The sequence below is a fragment of the Mustelus asterias genome, chromosome 5, assembly GCF_964213995.1.
Source record: "Mustelus asterias chromosome 5, sMusAst1.hap1.1, whole genome shotgun sequence".
Taxonomy (NCBI): domain Eukaryota; kingdom Metazoa; phylum Chordata; class Chondrichthyes; order Carcharhiniformes; family Triakidae; genus Mustelus; species Mustelus asterias.
Window position 1 is genome coordinate 146411258 of NC_135805.1, and position 14139 is coordinate 146425396.

Consider the following 14139-nt stretch of genomic DNA (forward strand, 5'->3'; position numbering starts at 1 on the left):
CAGGTTGGTTAAGAAGGTTAAGGCTCATGGGATACAAGGAGAGGTGGCTCGATGGGTAGAAAACTGGCTTGGCCACAGGAGACAGAGGGTAACAGTCGAAGGGTCTTTTTTCAGCTGGAGGTCTGTGACCAGTGGTGTTCCGCAGGGCTCTGTACTGGGACCTCTGCTATTTGTGATATATATAAATGATTTGGAAGAAGGTGTAACTGGTGTTATCAGCAAGTTGCGGATGACACGAAGATAGCTGGACTTGCGGATAGCGATGAACATTGTCGGACAATACAGCAGGATATAGATAGGCTGGAAAAGTGGGCGGAGAAATGGCAGATGGAATTTAATCCAGATAAATGCGAAGTGATGCATTTTGGAAGAACTAATGTAGGGGGGAGTTATACAATAAATGGCAGAGCCATCAAGAGTATAGAAATACAGATGGACCTAGGTGTGCAAGTCCACAAATCCTTGAAGGTGGCAGCACAGGTGGAGAAGGTGGCGAAGAAGGCATATGGTATGCTTGCCTTTTTAGGATGGGGTTTTGAGTATAAAAGCTGGAGTCTGATGTTGCAGCTGTATAGACGCTGGTTAGGCCACATTTGGAGTACTGCGTCCAGTTCTGGTCGCCGCACTACCAGAAGGATGTGGAGGCTTTAGAGAGAGTGCAGAGAAGGTTTACCAGGATGTTGCCTGGTGTGGAGGGTCTTAGCTATGAGGAGAGATTGGGTAAACTGTTCTCCCTCGAAAGACGGAGAATGAGAGGAGACCTAATAGAGGTGTACAAAATTATGAAGGGTATAGATTGGGTGAACAGTGGGAAGTTTTTTCCCAGGTCGGAGGTGACGATCACGAGGGGTCACGGGCTCAAGGTGAGAGGGGCGAGGTATAATTCAGATATCAGAGGGACGTTTTTTACACAGAGGGTGGTGGGGGCCTGGAATGCGCTGCCAAATAGGGTGGTGGAGACAGGCACGCTGGCATCGTTTAAGACTTACCTGAATAGTCACATGAGCAGTCTGGGAATGGAGGGATACAAACGAATGGTCTAGTTGGACCAATGAGCGGCACAGGCTTAGAGGGCCGTAGGGCCTGTTTCCTGTGCTGTACTCTTCTTTGTTCTTTGTTCTTTGGTGGGAGAATCCAGGACTAGGGGTCACAGCCTGATGATTCGGGGCAGACCATTTAGGACACAGTCTGAGGATTCAGGAGAGAACATTTAGGACAGAGGTGAGGAGACATTTCTTCACCCAAAGAGTGATGAGTCTGTGGAATTCATTACCACAGGAAATAGTTGATGCCAAAATATTGAATATATCCAAGAGGCGGCTGGATATAGCACTTGGGGCGAATGGGATCAAAGGTTATGGGGAAAAAGTAGGATTAGGTCATTGGATTGGATGATCAGCCATGACCGTGATGAATGGCGGAGCAGGCTCGAAGGGCCAAATGGCTTCCTCCTGCTCCCATATTCTATATTTCTATGTATGCCCCATCACATCCTCATACAGTAAAATGTGGAATACTGCTTTCATCTTCAGAGGCAGAATCAGCACATTAGAAACTGCAATTACCTTCACTCTATCTGGTTTATGTGCCCTCCATTTTGAGCCCTCCCTACTGTTCTCTACAGCAACGTTTAACACAGAACCCAACGTGTGGTTAAGATGGAGTCCTGGTGCAGCATCAAAGCTCTGTGGTTCACAGCTGAATGCTGAGATTAGCACACAGGCAACTGATGTCTGATGGAACAAAACTGCTGTGGTTTCCTGTCTGGTCAACAGTTGGATGAGCCCAGCTCACCCATCACCTGTCTAATGTGGCTCAACTGAGAACACTCCGGTCTCTGTGTGAGGTGCTGCTGGTTACAGGCTCGGTTTCAGGCTGCAGGGACTGAGACAATTGAAGCTGATACTCTGGACTTCACAAGAATGGCCCCAGAGATGAGAATCATCAGTTATTTTTATTTGATTTGATTTATTATTGTCACATGTAGGGGCAGGATGATGGCACAGTGGTTAGCACAGCTGCCTCACGGCACCTGGGACCCGGGTTCGATTCCCGGCTTGGGTCACTGTCTGAGTGGAGTTTGCACATTCTCCCCGTGTCTGCGTGGGTTTCCTCCAGGTGCTCCGGTTTCCTCCCACAGTCCAAAGATGTGCGCGTTATGTGGATTGGCCATGCTAAATTGTTCCTTAGTGTCAGGGGAACTAGCTAGGGTAACTGCATGGGGTTATGGGCTAAGGGCCTGGGTGGGATTGTGGTCGGTGCAGACTTGATGGGCTGAAAGGCCTCCTTCTGCACTGAGGGAATGTAAGATTCTGTGATTAGTCCAAAGTGAAAAGTGTTGTTTCTTGCGTGTTATACATTTAAGGGATAGATTGGAGAGGTTGGGTCTGTTCTCCTTGGAGAGAAGAAGGCTAAGGAGTGAAACATAGAAACAATAAGCAGGAGTAAGCCATTCGGCCCTTTGAGTCTGCTCTGCCATTCATTTTTATCATGGCTGATCATCAAATTCAATATCCTGATCCTGCCTTTCCCCCCATATCCCTTGATCTCTTTAGCTCCAAGAGCTATGTCTAATTTATTCTTGAAATCATACAATGTTTTGGTTTCAACTAGCTTCTGTGGTAGTGAATTCCACAGATTCACCGCTCTCTGGGTGAAGAAAGTTCTCACCTCAGTTCTAAAAGATTTACCCTTTATCCTCAAACTATGACCCCTAGTTCTGGACTCCCCCACCATTGGGAACATTCTTCCTGAATCTACCCTGTCTAACCCTGTTAGAATTTTATAAGTTTCCCCGAAATCCCTTCTCACTCTTCTAAACTCCAATGCTAACCGACTTAGTCTCTCCTCATATGACACACCTGCCATCTCAGGAATCAGCCTGGTAAACCTTTGCTGTGCCCTCTATCGCAAGGACATCCTTCCTCAGATAAGGACACCAAAACTGCACACAGTACTCCAGGTGTGGCCTCGCCAACACCTTATACAATTGCAGCAAAACATCCCTATCCCTATACTCGAATCCTCTCGCTATGAAGGCAAATGTAACATTTGCCTTCTTTATTGCCTGCTGTACCTGCATGCTTACTTTGAGTAAGATTTGAAAGAGATGTTCAACATTGTGAGGGGGATGGATAGAGTAGTTAGCAATAAACTGTTCTCACTTGTAAAAGCATCAGGAGCGAGAGGGCACAGATTTCAAGTCATTTGCTTTTAAGATGTGAATTTCTCCACACAGCGAGTGGTTGGGGTCTGGAATGCGCTGCCTGGAATTGTGGTGGAGGCAGCTTCAATCGAGGCATGCAAGAGGGCATGAGATGATTATTTGAACTGAAACTATATGAAGGAGTACTGGGCAAAGGCTGGAGAATAGCACTAAGTCACAATGTTCATTTGGAGAGTCGGTGCAGACACAGTGGGTTAAGGAAGCTCCTTCTACGCTGTAACAGTTCTGTGATACTGTCATTCTCTGCCACCAGGGCAATGTTGGAGGCACATTCCTAATTGGCCTCAAACTAAGGTGCACCATGCACCCTCTCTTCCACCCAATTATCTCTCCATTTTATCCTATCCCTCCATTTTCTTCATAGAATCCCTACAGTTCAGAAGGAGGCCATTCGGCCCATCAAGTCTGTACCGACCACAATCCCACCCAGGCCTTATTCCTGTAACCCCTCATATTTAACTTGCTAATCCCCTGACACTAGGGTTAAGTTAACATGGCCAATGAACCTACCCTGCACATCTTTGGACTGTGGGTGGATACTGGAGCACCCAGAGGTAACCAACGCAGACACGAGGAGAACGTGCAAACTCCACACAGATAGTGACCCAAGCCTGATATCTCTCCTGCTCGGCCTCCATAATCACCCCCATATTGCCCCTCCCCCTTGTCTTCCTAATTCATCCCTCACTCCGTTTGGTCCTCCCAATTTAATTTGCATATGCATTCCAGAACTCCTTCAATGTTCCTCTCAATGCAGCTCCTCGGAACTGCAAAGGTGGCTCACCTCCTGACTCCCCCCAAAGCCAGTCCATTATCTACAAGGCACAAGTCAGGAATGTGATGGAATACTCTCCACTTGCCTGGATGAGTGCAACTCCAACAACACTCGAGAAGTGCGACATTATCCAGGACATGGTGGCACAGTGGCTAGTACTCTTGCCTCACAGTGCCAAGGACCAGGGCTCGATTCCCGGCTTGGGTCACTATCTGTGTGGAGTCTGCACGTTCTCCCCCCGTGTCTATGTAGATTTCCTCCGGGTGCTCCGGTTTGCTCCCACAGTCCAAAGGACATGTTGGTTAGGTGCATTGGCTTTGCTAAATTCTCTTTCAGTGTTCCCGAACAGGTGCCGGAGTGTGGCGACTAGGGGATTTTCACAGTAACCTCATATAAGCCTACTTGTGACACTAATAAATAAGCTTAAATTTAAACTTAGACAAAGCAGCCCGACTTGATTGTTAGCCATTTCACAAACATTCAATCTTTCCACCACCAGCGCACAGTGGCAGCCGTGTGAACCATCTACAAGGTGCACTGCAGGAACTCACCAAGGTTCATTGTGCAGTGGCTTCCACAGCCATTACCACTATCATTTACAAGGACAAGAGCAGCAGATACCTGGTGTAAGCGGCTACAAATTTCTGTGATTCCTTAGATTAAATATTTCTTCGAATAAAATCAATTAAATGAAACAGGACAAAGCAGCACCCAGGTACAAAGTGTGAACAGACAAACAGGTCTTTTAAAACGCAGAAACAAGGCTGACAAAAGGACTCAGGAACTCACATTAGCATACCCTTCCATTTAATTAAATTGGCTCCAAGGATATCAGGAAGCCCTTATCAAACACTTCAGAAGGTCTCCTAGACCTGGAAGACTTCCTGGTATCCAATTAAACACCTATTGTATAAGAAACTCCGGAGATCTCAGACAATTCTCACCTCCCTAGACTGGGCAATCACCAGACTTAACACATCAACTCCGCACCTAAAAACCCATTAAACAGGATGACCATAGCAGAAAACCATAAACAAACCATTTACACATCAACTACAGAATATGACTATAACTATAACCCGTTTTGGCAGGCCTTCAGAGTACCTTCGGGACTGTTATTGTATGTATGTCCTGATTGTACCTCCGTCGACGTAAAGCAATAAAGCTGTGCCATTGTTCAACCTGACTCTGGGTCCGCAATGGTCGTATTCGCCCACTCGCTCTAACACTGGGAACACCACCAACTAGAGGTTCCCCTCTGTGCCACTCAGCATTCTGACTTAGAAATATAATGGCTGTTCCTTCACTGTCACTTTGTCAAAATTGTGGAGCTCTGCAGGCTTCCCGGTCATCTCTTAAACTTTAGCTCTGTTGTTAAACCAGTGAATGTGTCACTCAGCTATGAGGACAGTCGAAACATCCTGTAACAGAACACCAGCCAATACCATAGCCTTTGCTTCATTGGACTGCCAAACTATTTGTTTTTTCTTTGCTGCAATCTCCGAAGGGAACCAGTATACTCAACCTTCCAACTGAGAGACAATCATGGGACTGCGCCAGTGATGTTTGTGTTGCGTATTCTGGGTGTTGTTTAAATTGCGAGACATTGGTGAGATTGGGGTAGGAATACAAAAACATCGCAGTGGTCTGTCTTCCTCCAATCCCAAAGAGGAGTTACATGAAGATTTGTGGAAGTATTATTCACTGCCAGAGATGATTTTCAAGAGCAAATTTGTTTCATAGGATCATAGAATCATAGATTGTCTACAGGGCAGAAAGAGGCCATTCGACTCACCAAGCCTGGACCAACAATAATCCCACCCAGACCCTATTCCTGTAACCACACGCATTTACCCTGCTCATCCCCCTGACATTAAGGGGCAATTTACCATGGCCAATCCACCGAATCCGCACATCTTTGGACTGTGGGAGGAAACTGGAGCACCCAGAGGAAACCCACGCAGATATGGGGGAAAATGTGCGAACTCCACACTGACAGTCACCCGAGGCCAGAATTGATCCCGGGTCCCTGGTGCTGTGAGGCAGTAGCGCTAACGACTGTGCCACCGTTTAAAATGAATCAATTCTTATCGTTACAATGCCAATGTTAAGAGTGAACAGGGCAAGCCATGAATCCATCTTCTATCTTGTTCCAAAAAAAGCAATTAAACTTGAATCCAATTCATTGTCCCCGCAAGAGAGACATTCAAGATCCAAGCTGATATGAAAAGGCATTGCACCTGATTTTGGGCTTGATCTGACCCTTGCTCACAGCAAAAAGCTGACAAGCAATGGCTGAGACATGACATTTGTACCTGACCCTTGATACCAGTTGGATAAACAACACACCAACGTACCTGAAACAAGAATAGAAAATGCTAAAAAGTCTCAGCAGGTCTGACAGCATCTGTGGAGAGAGAATAGAGCCAACGTTCTGGATGAACCTTCATCAGAGCTGAAAATAAGGAAAATCAGAAGGTGAGAGTGTGGAGATTGTAATTGATAGGAGTAGTATAGACAAAAAGACAAAGGGAATGTAAATAATGATGATAAAGGTAGGAATGGTGCTATGATCAGCTACTGCCTGTACCTACTTATGATACCTGAGTCACGTGTAATAATTTCAGGCCAGTATGAATGCTGTCAAGTTCAGCCTGTGATACCCCACACAGTTCAACAACCCTCCCAGACAATAGCAATGCAAACAAAATACTGGGATGCTATTTGAGAAAAGTAACATAGAGTGCAGTGGTTGCCAGAGTCTTATACAGGAGCCTTTGTTGGATCACACTTGGAGCACTGTGCACAGTTCTGATCCTCATTATTGAGTGGTGATAGAACAGCAGTTGGAACGTGCAAGCATAAAACAGCGATACCAAAAGGAATGGCGACAGCCATACTGTCATTGGGGCCATTTTTCAACAGCTAATGCTCTGGGCAACAAAGATTCAAATCCCACCACAACATCTGATAATATTTAATTGAGTAAAACAAATTGGAATACCTGGCCTCAATTGCCGTCCTGGTGAAGAGCAATGGAATAGCTGGCTTAACCAGCTAAGCCCACAGCTAGCTATCTATGATGTTCCAAGTCAACCAACATCCCACAAACATACACCACCTTCTAGACTTGCCATAAAATGTAAGGATGCTCACGAGATACTGGGTTTTCAGTTTTTTAACACTCACTGTGAATTGGTTCTTTCAATGTTGGATTAAATCTCTGAGACCTACCAGTCCTGGAAGTTTCAGCTTGCCTCTGAAGAGAGAGGGAGACAGAAAAAGCCTGCCTTCTCCCACCTGCTTCAAACAGCAACAGTCAAAACTAAAACCTTGGAATTTTCCATGGAATAAAAGTGTCTCCAGGCATCACATGATTTGTCAATCATGCTCCAGCCAGCAATTTCAAAAGGACCATAAAACCCCTAGGACACTGCATTAGGCCAGATTAAAAATAAGCAAGAGGTCCATTATATTGCTTCAGTCACAATTAGAGGACACCAGCTGCACACATTAGGGTGCCAAAATATAATGATCGGAGCTGCTTGAAAAAACCTGCAAAAAAAACATTTTTTAAATACATGCCTTAAACACTCAGTATTGTCACAGTGTGTGTGTGAGTGATGTATCTGTGTGTACATCTGTGCTTGTGTGCATGTCTGCATATGTGTGTGAGTGTATGTTTTTATCTACTTCTGTGCATGCGTGTGTGTGTGTGTCTGTGTGTCTGGGACCATGTGTGTCTGTGTGTGTGCGTCTATGTGTGCGTGGTTGCATTTGTGTGTCTGAGACTGTGTGTCTCTGTGTGTGCGTCAGTGTGTGTGCGTCTGTGTGTGTGGATGTGTGTGTGGATTTGTATGGGGGTATGTGTCTGTATCTGTGGGTTTGTGGCTGTGTGTGTGTATGTGTACATCTGGGGGTATTCATATGAAATAGTCACGAATAAGTTTTATAAATGATTAGTGAGACATTTCTTCTCCCTGGGTGATTAATCTGTGAAATTGGAAGTAGCTGACTCAAATGGAACAGAGGAATTTAAATTAAAACATGGAGGGGGATGATACAGATGAGCATTTTCCATTATTTTTCCACGGGATGTGAGCACTTATTGTCCATCCTTAACAGCCACTTGAGAAGGTGGTGGTGAGCTGCCTTCTGGAACCGCTGCAGTCCCTGTGGTTAGAATCATCATCATCATAGAAACCCTCCAGTGCAGAAGGAGGCCATTCGGCCCATCGAGTCTGCACCGACCACAATCCCACCCAGGCCCTACCCCCACATATTTTACCCGCTAATCCCTCTAACCTACGCATCCCAGGAACACACACAGTGGTGTTAGGGAGGGAGTTCCAAGATTTTGACCCAGCGACAGTGAAGGAACGACGATTTACTTCCAAGCCAAGATGGCGAATGGCTTGCAGGGGCTTGCAGTGGTGGTGTCCCCACATATCTTTGCTCTTGTCCTTCTAGATGTTAGTGGTTGTGAGTTTGGATTGGGAGGTGTTACATAATTTGGAACATAACAACATAAGAATTAGGAGCAGAAGTCAGCAAATGCAGCCCTTAAAGCTTACTTCGCTATTCAATCAGATCATGGCTGATCTCTTCCATGTCTCAAACCCACCTCCTCACCTGTTCCCCATATCCCCTCATTCTGGTCCTAGACTCTTCCACAAGGGGAAACAACCTCTCAGCATCTAACCTGTCAACCCTCCCCCAAGAATCCAATATGTCTCAATAAGGTCGCCTCTCATTCTTCTAAGCTCCAATGAGTATAGGCCCAACCTACATAACCTATCCTCATAGGAAAATCCCTCCCTACCCGGGATCAACCTGGTGAACCTTCTGTGGACTGCCTCCAATGTTGGTATATCCTTCCTTAGAAAAGTGAAACAAATCTGTTTTCTTTAAGGATAATGAAAGCTTTTTTTTTGGAAGACACTAATGTCCTTTAGGGAAGGAAACTGCCACCCTTACCACTCTGGCCTACATGTAACCAGACTCACATCAATGCGGTTGACTGTTAACTGCCCTCTGAAGTGGCATGGCAAACCATTCAGTAAAAGGACAAATAGTGATAGGCAGCAAATACTGACACGGTGACATGGTGGCACAGTGGTTAGCACTGCTGCCTCACAGCATCAGGGACCCCTGTTCAATTCCGGCCTCGGGTGACTGTGTGGAGTTTGCACATTCTCCCCGTGTCTGCACGGGTTTCCTCTGGGTGCTCCGGTTTTCTCCCACACTCCAAAGATGTGCGGGCTAGGTTGATGGCCACACTAAATTGTCTCTTAGTGTCCAAAAATGTGTAGGTTAGGGGGATTGGCCATGATAAATTGCCCCTTAGTGTCAGGAGGACTAGCAAGGGAAATACGTTAAAAAATGTTGGGTTATGGGGATAGTGCCTTGGTGCGATTGTTGTCAGTGCAAACTTGATGGGCTGAATGGTCTCCTTCTGCACTGTAGGGACTCTATGAACACCTACACCCATGAAATAATTATTTACATATAGAAGAGGAGGATTGATATCCAGAGAGGCAAGGCGAATGAGGAACCGAATAGCTATAAGTGGAAGTTTCAAACCTCCGTGTGGTGAAAGGCGTGTCTTTTTTGGGGGGTTTACAGACTGGAAATTCTCTTTTTCGTTGTCAACCCAGCTGTGGTTTGGAGCCAGTTCATTTCAAGACGAGAGCTTCATATCAGAACGGAACAGTTTCCTTCAGGATGCTGCTGCTTCCTTAATCAGCAAAGATGCCCAGGTAACCGTTGGGTTTTTGCCTTTGACCTTTTGCAGGTCAAAATTGAACTGTTACAGAGCAAACTTCAGGCATCTGCTCCTCCTTTGTGTGTTGCGAATTCTCGACCCGACTCTCTGTTTGTCAGTCCTGCCCTTGCGGGTGAAGTCTCAACTCTACACAATCATCTGTGTTGCAAGTGCTGCTCAGCTGCACTGGAAAGAGGAACTATGTTTATGCTATTCTCTCTTCTCAAAACCGACTAACCTCAGATGATCACTCAAGATGCCCCGTTCAACAAATGTCACAGTCCGTCTGTTCAGGGGCCAGTTGGTCTCCAGAAAAACAGCAGCAACTTTACGCAACAGCAGCACAGTATGAAGCAATAGAGGTGTTATTTGAAAAGCCATTGGTGAGGCCACACTTGGAGTCTTGTGTATAGTTTTGGTCTCCTTATCTGAGGAAGGATATCGTTGCCATGGAGGGAGTACACAAAAGGTTTACCAGGCTGATTCCTGGGATGGCAGGTCTGTCACTTGAGGAAAGATTAAGTTGGTTAGGATTATATTCACTGGAGTTTAGAAGAGTGAGAGGGGATCTCACTGAAACTTGTAGAATTCTGACAGGTTTAGGCAGGGCAGATTCAGAAAGAATATTCCCGATGGTGGGGGGAGTCCAGAACGAGGGATCATACTTTGAGGAAAGGGGTAAACCTTTTAGGACTGAGGTGAGGAGAACTTTCTTCACCCAGTGGGTAGTAAATGTGTGGAATTCACTACCACAGAAAGTAGTTGAGGCTAAAACATTGTGTGACTTCAAGAAGAAATTGGATATACATCTTGGGGCTCAAGGGATCAAGTGATAAGGGAGGAAGGCGGGATCAGGATATTGAATTTGATGAGCAGACATGATCAAAATGAATGGCGGAGCAGACTCGAAGGGCAGAATGGCCTCCTCCTGCTTCTATTTTTCATCTTTGGAGTTTATGCATGCTTTGTTTTGTCCAGCCGCTGTGTGCAAGAATACCACTCCTCCCCCCCTCGCTTGTCTCGGTCTTTGTCCAATCTTTAAGCTCTCATAGTGTATCGGGTGATGTTATCTCGTGTCTATTGAGTTTGTTATTTGCCCAACACTGCCGGTGACTCACTCCACCTCTGTCTCCTTCAGGTTCTCTGCTCTTCAAGACACAATCACAATCGCTGGCTGGAATTCAAACAGCATTGGACATTGTCAATCTGGCCCTGACTTTCTGAAGAAAATTCCTGTCAGAGAGAGGAGTCGAGATGGATCTCCCGTTGGCTTTTCTGTTACTTTGTAAGTATCAGTGTGCATTGAAACGACCGCTAACAATCTATAAGGAGTAATTCTGCCACTGAAATTTCAGATGTATATTCACGCACACAGAACACGCATTGTCTAGCACACATAAATTTTCACATATATATTTTCACACACACACACACATACAACTCACATACACACTCTCTCTCTCACACACACACATGCACACTCAGACATACACTCTCTCACACACAGACGCACACACAGTCTTTCTCTGTCACACACAGACAAACACACACACAGTCTCTTTCTCTCACACGCAGACACACATACACACACATACACACCACACACTCTCTCAGACACACTCCCACACGCACACACGCACGCACACACGCACGCACACCACATGCACACACACACATACACTTTCTCTCTCCCCCTAACAGGATGTTGCCTGGTCTGGAGGGTGTTGGCTATGAGGAGCAGTTGGATAAACTTGGTTTGTTCTCACTGGAACGTCGGAGGTTGAGGGGCAACCTGATAGAGGTTTACAAGATTATGAGGGGTGTGGACAGAGTGGATAGTCAGATGCTCTTTCCTATGGTAGAAAAGTCAAGCACTCGGGGACAAAGGTTTAAGGTGCGTGGGGAAAACGTTAGAGGAGATGTGCAAGGCAAGTTTTTTACACAGAGGGTGGTGAATGTCTGGAACTCACTGCCCAGGGAGGTGGTGGGAGCAGGAACGATAGCGGCATTTAAGGGGCAACTAGACGAATTCATGAATAAGTGGGAATGGAGCGATACGGACTCTGTAATTGCATACGGTTTTAGTTCAGGCAGGCATCATGATCAGCGCAGGCTTGGAGGGCCGAAGGGCCTGTTCCTGTGCTGTATTTTTCTCTGTTCTTTGTTCACTCACACACATATATAATTATGGCTGCTGTGACTGAGTGGATGTGTGCAGTTGATTGTGAATGTGTGAGTATGGGTGTGAATGTATATGTGTGTGTGAACTCGGATGTGTGTTTGTGAGTATCTGCATCAGTATGTGTATGATTAAGTGTGTATGAGTCTGAGCATTTGTGCATCTGTGTTTGTTTGTGTATAGAATCATAGAATCATAGAAAACCTACCGTGCAGAAAGAGGCCACCCGGCCCATCAAGTCTGCACCGACCACAATCCCACCCAGGCCCTACCCCCGTATCCCTACATATTTAGCCGCTAATCCCTCTAACCTACGCATCTCAGGACACTAAGGGGCAATTTTGGCATGGCCAATCAACCTAACCCGCACATCTTTGGATGATATGTGTGTGCTTGTTATTGTGTGTATGTGCGCGTCTGTATATGTCTAAGTTTGTGCATGTGTGTATCTGTGTTTGCGTGTGTGGGATTGTGCGTGAGTTTCTGCGTGTGTGTCTGTGAGCATCTGCCTTTGAGAATGTGTGGTCCTTATGTGTCTGAGTCCTTGTGTGTACGTGTGCATTTTGTGTGTGTATGTCTGTGAATATGTGAATATGTGTGTGTATCTGATATCACGGATATCAGAAGGACGTATTTTACACAGAGGGTGGTGGGGGCCTGGAATGCGCTGCCGGGCAAGGTGCTGGAGGCGGACACACTGGGAACGTTTAAGACTTATCTAGATAGCCACATGAACGGAGTGGGAATGGAGGGATACAAAAGAATGGTCTAGTTTGGACCAGGGAGCGGCACGGTCTTGGAGGGCCAAAGGGCCTGTTCCTGTGCTGTATTGTTCTTTGTTCTTTGTGTGTGCGTGAATGCATGGATTTGTGAATGTGTGTGTATTTGTGAGCGTTGGCTCTATTCTGTCTCCACAGATGCTGTCAGGCCTGCTGAGATTTTCCAGCATTTTCTGTTTTTGTTTCTGATTCCAGCATCCACAGTATTTTGCCTTTACCTTGTGTGTGTTGTGTGTCTATGTGTCTGTGTGTGCATGTGTGTGTGAGTGTTTCTGTGAGTCTGTGTGCATTTGTGTGTGTCGTGTGAGGTTTGTGTTTCTGTGTGTGTTTGTGTGCTTCTATGTGTGTGTGTGTGTGTGTGTTTCTGTGAGTGTGCATGTTTCTGTTTGTGTTTGTGTGTGTGTTTATTTAAGGAGTGAGCGATACCCTTGCCTGGGACAAATATGCCCTAACAGAAAGCATGCACCCACACCATTGTAACTTACTCATCACGGGCTTCCTTCTGATCTAGATTGCTTCCCACAGGAGTTGAAGCTGTAATAGTCTGTCACATCACCAGTAACATACCTTTCGTATAAGTGACTTGAAAAGTGTTAAAATTATTGGAATTCCCCAAAAGGAGGCAAAATTTGAGAAGAGATTGTTTCATAGATTGAGACCAGTTGGTTAAAACATTAACAGAGACGGTGGATGTATGTTTGAAAAAGGAAGCATTGCATTCTAGACACATATGTTTCACATGGTCTCACTGTTGGCCTATTGGTAACAGCTGCGGGGGGGGGGGGCGGGAATGGCTGGCAAAACGTCCCACTGTCGTAATAGAGGACAGCCTAGAAATGCTTGCAGCATCCTGGGCAGTTGATGGCCGTAGATATGAAGACTATAGCACGGGCACTGAGCAAATTCATTCAGTCCATTAGGGCCATGTTGGCCAACTGAATCATCTCTACATTTCTGTTTCTTTGTTCTTCTATCACTGGTTGCCTGTGACATGCATGGCTTGTTAGGCCTATTCCAGAGGGGCAGTTCAGAGTCAACAATCTTACTTCCCAATGGTGGGGGATTCCAGAACTAGCGGTCATAGTTGGAAGATAAGAGGTAAACCATTTAGAATGGAGGTGAGGAGAAATTTCTTCACCCAGAGGGTGGGTGAATGAGTTGAATTCACGACCACCGAAAGTAGTTTGAGGTCAGAACATTCTTTGATTTCAAGAATAAATTAGATAATAGCTCTTGGAGCTAAAGGGACATGGGGGAAGGGGGGATCAGGATATTGAATTTGATGATCAGCCATGATCAAAATGAATGGTAGAGCAGGCTCGAAGGGCCGAATGGCCTACGCCTGCTTCTCGTTTCCATGTTTCTACTCCAGGACATGGAGTCTCGGCGAGGTCAGAGCAGATAAGGATGGGAATG

At 45.9% G+C, this 14139-nt stretch overlaps 1 protein-coding gene across 3 annotated transcripts in view; it reads left to right on the forward strand.

Moving 5' to 3' along the window:
• The first annotated feature begins 9466 nt into the window (after positions 1-9466).
• LOC144493873 (Fc receptor-like protein 3) overlaps positions 9467-14139 on the forward strand; it is an 88376-nt gene continuing 83703 nt past the window's right edge. Inside the window, exons 1-2 of one of the 3 annotated variants that reach the window (XM_078213449.1) lie at positions 9467-9760; positions 10904-11050. In XM_078213449.1, the coding sequence (XP_078069575.1) occupies positions 11020-11050 (31 nt within the window). In that variant the 5' untranslated portion in view covers positions 9467-9760; positions 10904-11019. Of the gene's footprint in view, positions 10149-10903; positions 11051-11583; positions 11660-14139 lie in introns of those variants that run through there. The other 2 variants (XM_078213448.1, XM_078213450.1) reach the window with 2 other exon arrangements.